Raw genomic sequence first — 7,305 nt, 5'->3', positions numbered from 1 at the left:
CCCCCCCGTTATATATACATACACTTATAAGCAATGATAGTCCTTCAAAATTGAGAAACTTTTAGGGTTAAGGTTGTTCGGCCGTTTCTTCTATTATCTTATAGTTTAATAAAAAAGTGAAAATGGAGAAGGGTTTCTTCAAGGTTTTCAACCCCGAAACCAGTGCAAAATGGGTTGTAAGTATTCTTACTCCTCGTAGTATTTAAACTTATGGACTTTTTTTCTTAATTGTTTTTCTTCTTAATTTTGGAGATGTGGTCAATGGATGTAGAAAGGAAACACCATGTGAAACTTAAATCTGCAAAATCTAGATACAAATGATATTAGATCCCATGGTCTTTTCTATACATTTTTAATTATACTTTTCTAATCCTTCTCCTATGTGATGATACAAATATTTGATATGTGATTCTTGTTAACTCCTTTTCTTGTTTTTTAAGTAATACTTTTTGAAAATGTCGGTTCTGAATAAGGGGAGAGAAAGTTAAAGAGGAGATATGTCTTTATCCTATGCAACTAATATTTATAAAGTATTTTATGTATGTTGAATCCCTAATTTTAAACTAATATTATGTTGGTTTATTTCAGTAAGTTGATGTCATAAATTACATATATCATTTCCAGATGAAAATATTGTGATTGTTGATGAAAGTATCTTTGCAATTGAATTATGAGAATGCCACAAACAGTTGTATTCTTGAATTCTAACCTCAACAATCTCAAAATTTGAGTTTGTTGGACTTTTTTCTTCTAATATTGTCTTCTTTTATGATATGATCAATATACTTTAACGAAACTAATGTTGTTCAATTTTTTTCGAAAAAATAAATCATTTTTTTCATATGCAGAAAATTCCTATTGGTTATACAAAATACAAGAATGGAAAGATACCAAGGAAAGTTTCCCTAAGGGATCAATATGGAAATATGTGGCCTATACGAGTAACCAAACAAGGAAGAGATATTTATTTCCAATATGGTTGGGATAAATTTATTGAGGATAACAATGTGGAGTTTGCAGACTTTTTGATATTTGATTATGATGGAAAAGGAACATTTGACTTTAAATTACTGGGAATGAATGGATGTGTAAAAAATGGATCTGGAGGTAAAAATAAAGGGGAAGAAATGAATGTTGAACGTGGAAAAAGTGTAGAGTTAAAAGAGAAGACTAGGGGCAGTGATAGAAGCAATAGTTCTTTCGATTATGATAGTGATGAGCATTACATGGTGGAAGAAGATGTGGAAATAAAAGAAGAGACACATAAAGGGGCTTCATATTCAGAATGCAGATACATGGAAGAGGAAGGAGATGAGAAGCAGGAAGGGGAAGGGAAGGAGCAGAAAGACGAAGATGAAGAAGAGGATGAAAGGGTTGGAACATATACAGAAAAGGTGCAACATTCCAAAGGTAGAGAATATTATTGAAAATCTATATATGCACTTTAATTCGTTTCTTATTAGTATATTGCTGCTAAAATGACATTTTGGTATATTTGGACCTAATCTTGTTGTCCTGTAAATATCATGAAATGTCTAGGATTATAATTTATTTATAAAAAGGTCGGGGTACTTAGTTTGCTTACAAAATGAGCCTAAGGACAACTGTTGTTAGTTTTTTGAATAGCAGACAAGAAAAAAATTTAAATACCATTTTTGACACTTTGATAAAAACCAATAATATCTTTTATTTGTTAATGTTCATTTTCAGTTCACTGCAACCATAAAATAAAATTGGCGGAGTATTCTTGTTTTCGAGAGATTTGTGTTTGTGAACCTAATTGGTTAACTTTTTTTATTTAGTTGGATGCCGAAAAGTCAATGTTTGCAAGGTGAGCGATATCCCTGAACATTATGGTGCAGATATATTCAAAAGTGGACGCGTAACTCAGCCCAAAAATCCTTACTTTGTAGCAAAAATACAAGAAAGAATTAGAGACAAATTGGTAATAAAAACACTATAAGTGTATATTCTAGTAAATGATTATATAGTTCAATCTTATAACATTATCAGTTAACAATGTATTTGTTCGTAACTACAGTACATTCCCATGGAAGTGCTTAGAGACTACAAACTTGAACTCCCTTCAAGAATGATCATTCGTGACTCTGCTGGTAGAGAATTTGAGACAAGAGTGAGCAAATGGAGCGATGGTAGAGTATGGCTTTTTGGTGGATGGAGCAAGTTAGGTAGGCTTAACCTTGTGGAGAAAGATGACAGGTATATCTGTGAACTTGTGAGAGGAAAATGTGGCAAGGCTCTTTACTTACAAGTTCAAGTTCTCCATGAAGGGTCAATTTCTCATCCAGAAAATAAATAAAAGAAACAGTTTGATGTTATTTAACATAGAATTTTCATTTTTATGGCCTTTAGTGTTATTGTTTGTTGACAAATTTTGAAGAAAATAAGTATTGTTTGTTGACAAAAAACATCAATGTTTTTTTAGTTAGTATTATTGCTCTAATAAAAGAATTGATGATTGTATTTGTTTGATATTAATCATGAAATATATATGTTTAAGGGTAATAACATGACTACAAATACCTTGTTTAGAGTTTTCTCTGATAACTATAATTTTAGATCAAAAAAACTTCTTAGAGTGAACGCTTTTATTTTCTTTTAACATATGTAAATTTTAGTTATAATCCTAAATTGTTAGACTAAATTCACAATGTTATATTCATGTGCTTATTTGATATTAATCATGAATTACGCGTGTAAATATTTTGTCACGGTGGTGGTGGGGTGAAAACTCCACCTAAAATATTAATAAATAACATATACTATCTAGAGAGCATATTTATATACAAAATGCTCTCATGGTAGGGAGATTTATGAAGTGACATCATTTTAGGTAATCTCATGAAATGAACTTATTATTTGTCATGAATGATGGTTTAACGCGCTTATCAAAAACATTATTCTGATTCAAGTGTCAATGATCACGAGTAGTAATATAATCCAACAAAGGGTTGGGGTCGAGTCCCAAGTGAGTGATCTTAAGAATTAGTAGCAAAATGCGAATTTGTTTGAGTTAGTTATAGCTAAAATATATATACTAATGAAAACATTACAAATTAAAGGGTGACAGAAGTGTCAATTATCAAAGGGGGGGGGGAGTTCAAACAATTAACAACTAAAACAGAAAATGTACGGGAAAAAAGCAAGTATGAAGATGGGATTCTTGGGATGTGATAGGATTGTAAGATAAGACAAACAATTGGGTAATCACAATTCATAGTAAATACATGTGTATTACTGATAAGGCTAGACTTTAGTAGGGGTAAACTCTCTCTCTCTCTCTCTCTCTCTCTCAACCAATTTACACTGAATTAAATTGATTTTTCTCAAACACCAATAAGCGGCATTTAAACATAGCCTCCACTTTATTTTTCACTCTCTCGAGCTGAATGTGTGGAAAAGGGTTTAAAATTCACTCTCTTGAGATGAACTCATGAAAAACCAAAACCCACAGACCATCGATTCAATAGTTTTGGTGTGAAAACCTCTCTCTCGAGCAAGCCTGAAACACGAAGGTAGGATTGAATTTGCTACTACAACCCATTGAGTTCAACCCCAACTACTGAAAAAAATCACCTTTATACAGCAAATAAACTATCAATTAGCAATGCCCAACAGTTAAATCAACCCATAGTCACTTAATCATACCCCAAGAATTGGGATTTTAGCTAAATATGGTAAAATGTAAGAAATCGATACAGTTTGGTGTTTTTATCAAATGAGCACTATTAATATTGTCTTTACACAGGTCAAAAATGAAGAATATTCAATACCCATTTCCGATTTCTCGTAATTGGAAATCTTCGAAAGCTAAGGGAAAATGTCTCCACACTTAAGACAGTGTTCAAAACTAGAATGAAAATTCTATACTAGGTGCTAAAATGTCTAGAGAATAAACTAGGAATTTAAAAGCTTATTTAGAGTTGTCAAAAATTATGTTGCAAAGGATTAGTCATTTTTCGGGATCGTCGATCCACTCTGCTTCTCCCTTTGTCACTTGTATTGTCGTTTTTCTTTATCCTTCAGCATCCTTGACGTTTTGTAACTTTCGATGATCTAACTTTGCATCACAAAATCGATCAGCGACTCACCGGCTACTCCTTTCAATCGCCGACGTAATATTATACTTTGGGTATTAGCACACTAGAACATAGAGCAAGATAAAGACCATTCGACAACATGCTTAATGGGTTAGGCGATCCTCAAGTCTTGTTTAATTTCTTCGTTTTTTGAGATGCGTTATTCCCTTTTACTCCTTAGTGTTCATGCTTTGTTCCTCACTTCAAATCCCTAAAACTCAAGGATATATATCAGTTATAGGGACAAAATATGCATTTAAGGTCACTAAATCTATTAAAATAGAGTTCTAAATAAGTACAAATTGTGGAATCATCAACACCCCCAACTTAAAAACTTGTCGGACTCAAGCAAAATTCATGTTCAACAGTTCAAAAAGGATGTCTTAAACAGTTCTACACAAGATTAAATCATGAATGTACACAAAAACACTCAACTTACTCATGCAACGATCAATTGTGCACCCAAAGAATCAATTTGTGACTCACCATTACCAAAGAATCTCAAGCTTGCTATACTTGCTTCAAATGCACGGTCAAGTTCAACATAAGTGTATAAATGCCCACAATATTCCATATTTACGCATAGTGATTTAGAAATTTAGGTCTTCAGAATCAATTTCAACGCTCACACTCACAAAAATGAACACAATGCATGATTTCACTCATAGGTTTGACAATATTTTCCGATCAACCTTTGTAAAGGTATGGTCATTTAGGATCAATGGCTTTTATCCTCATGATGTGTGGTGCGAACAAAACTTCCTTCCCTCTTCTTCATCATTTTCATTTGTGCTCTCATGTCATCCCATTATTTATCTTCCATGGACTGTTGAAAACCCCTTTATCTTTTTCACTTTCATATCTTTATTCCACAACTTTTTCATTCTATTCTTTTTTCATTTCTTTTCATCTCTTTTTTTATATGGAGGGGTTCAATATTTCTCAAAACCAGGGTGAAAGGGACTATATTGCACTTCTTGATGGGTAATGGATAAAAAAAGCTCATAGTTTTATCAAGTTTCTTCAAAGAAAAGGTCAAGGCTCAAAGGGTGTTCAAGCAAGGATCACATACTCACAAGTTTGGCCACAAAAGAGGTATATGTAGAATTTTGTCACTAATTAAAGTTGCCTATGACCATATAAAGAGAGCATCACTTAGTCAACAAGACAAACAGAGCAGATTCTAGGTGTCACATGCATGGTTCATGGTAAGCTCATCACACAAGGCATTTTCACTAATGTCAAACAAGACTCCACACTTTCAATTGTGTGCAATTTTCATTGCAAGAGACTCAATTCGACACTTGGCTAGTCACAACGAGATGCTAAGAGTTCACATGTCGTCTATACAACTTCATTTGGCCTCATTTTAATCGCACATTCATGGTTGTTCGATTGAGAGTACTATTAAAGTAATCAGTACTGATCAAAAACAATATTAAAATTTGCAAGAGAACAACCATATTCAACACAAACAAGAGGTGGAAATTTTTTTCGGAAGGGTCAAAAATCATTCACAATTAAAAATAGGAGCCATAAGCTCAATCATCCACAATATTCAACTACAACACAAGTAAAGCTCACAACCCAAATATATAAACAGGACATCAAACATTAATATTTACACAAAAGGTGGGACTCACCCCACAACAAATAAAATCAATTGACCTTAAATGCAAATGAAATGAAATCCAAAAGTTAAATAAAGTAAGATAGAGAGGTAGGTAAAAAAAAATGATTATGATTACAAAGTCATTGCGTCTTTCTAGGCATCAATGCCCCGTGCATCAATCTGAACATGAGCCTCCATGCCTGGAGTTATATCAGAAAAACTAGTAGCAGCCCTAGAAGCAGCCAGAGGTGTATCTGCAAAGGAAGCCTACACAAAAACATCTATCATGGCCTCATCTGTCTCATTGAGGACCTCATACGATTCTTCCTCAAAACCCCCCAGCATATCCTCGTGTGGTGTATGCCTCAGACTCGAGATCAGCACTCTACTCAACTCTAATTGCATCTCCGATGGGAGCCAGAGGAATATCTTGAAAATTTGGGATCTCCACCGTTCTGAGGACCATGTATATATCGATGGACTTCAACTGATCCACGTCAATTTTTAACACAAAAATAGCAGCTTTTAAGGTCGTCACCTCCTCACCGGACCCTTGTCCATACTCATACACCGCTATCTTAGCCATCAAGTCATCAATGGTACACTCAATCCTTTCACAGCATTAGCAAGGGCAATCTGAATCAAGCCCTGAATGGAGGTGTCGAGTCTGGCAACCCGATGATCAGCAGAATGGGTCAGCTGTCCCATCCAAAGTAATGAGGCCTAGGTAATCGGAGTCCAAGCAGCAACAGCAGCAGGTCTAAGAAATAGTGCAGCAGTAGTAGCAGAACAACTTGGAGTATCAGAAGAGACGTCCATAGGGGTACCTGAAATCCCAGGGACCGGAGTAGGCAAAGATGCCTCCTCATGTGTTGTTTTTGTATTTATAATGGGGGGAGAATCCATCGGGGTTTCTTACTTCTTCTCCTCCTCATCTTTCAAATATTTTGACTAGATCCTGTAGATGTCGTTCGAGGATGTAGGAATCACTTACACATCCTTCTTTACATCTCTAGGTATCCGAGCCCGCCTATACAATTCTGTGAGCAATACCAAAAATGGGAGGGAGGCATGGCGTTGTTTGAACCTCATGGCTATCTCCTATGCTATAGTAATCCCCAAATTTATCCTAGCTTCCTCTATGATTCAATCCAGACATGCTGCCTTGGCTAGATGAAGGATCAACTCATTCTAGGATGGCATGCAAGTGTTGTTGATGAAGCCAAATCAGAACCGTGAAGCAATGTTAAGATCCTTTTTTTCAATTTGTGCTCCTCTTTCCATCCATGGAGAAATACCATTTAATTTGATCGTTGTCAGCCATTTTTTCATGTTTTTCAAAGTTTTTGCTCTAATTAAATGTTGACACTCGTCATCAATATCATTGGGGAAATCCAGGACATCACAAATGGCCTCAATGTTATATTTAACCTTCTTTCTCTGGATAACTACATAATCAATTGTCTTGAATGCTTCTACTAGCTTCTTCTGTTATTGTATCAAGGCCCCATAAGATACATAGAACTCCCGCACCCAATTTGGGATATATGGGCCACTTGGATTTGTTAAGATCTAGAAATTATGAGCCTTCAA

At 34.8% G+C, this 7,305-nt stretch overlaps 1 protein-coding gene across 1 annotated transcript; it reads left to right on the top strand.

Annotated features, from left to right (window-relative positions):
- The first annotated feature begins 864 nt into the window (after window positions 1-864).
- LOC107010798 (B3 domain-containing protein At5g60140-like) lies at window positions 865-2,320 on the top strand. Its single transcript, XM_027914299.1, has 3 exons — window positions 865-1,410; window positions 1,803-1,945; window positions 2,042-2,320. Exons 1-3 carry the CDS (start codon window positions 927-929, stop codon window positions 2,318-2,320), a joined length of 906 nt encoding a protein of 301 aa, XP_027770100.1. The 5' UTR covers window positions 865-926.
- The last annotated feature ends 4,985 nt before the right edge of the window (window positions 2,321-7,305 follow it).

Source organism: Solanum pennellii, chromosome 2 (assembly GCF_001406875.1).
Source record: "Solanum pennellii chromosome 2, SPENNV200".
NCBI classification, from domain to species: Eukaryota; Viridiplantae; Streptophyta; class Magnoliopsida; order Solanales; family Solanaceae; genus Solanum; species Solanum pennellii.
Note: the sequence above shows the minus strand (reverse complement) of the source record. Positions and strands in the feature narration are given on the sequence as shown.

What these genes read in the sequence shown, in the direction of transcription:
- LOC107010798 (XM_027914299.1), top strand. Translation starts at nt 927, where the DNA reads ATGTGGCCTATACGAGTAACCAAACAAGGAAGAGATATTTATTTCCAA. An exon ending in AAAGGTGCAACATTCCAAAG is followed by an intron (nt 1,411 to 1,802) that starts GTAGAGAATATT and finishes TTTTTTATTTAG; the next exon opens with TTGGATGCCGAAAAGTCAAT. An exon ending in AAAGAATTAGAGACAAATTG is followed by an intron (nt 1,946 to 2,041) that starts GTAATAAAAACA and finishes TCGTAACTACAG; the next exon opens with TACATTCCCATGGAAGTGCT.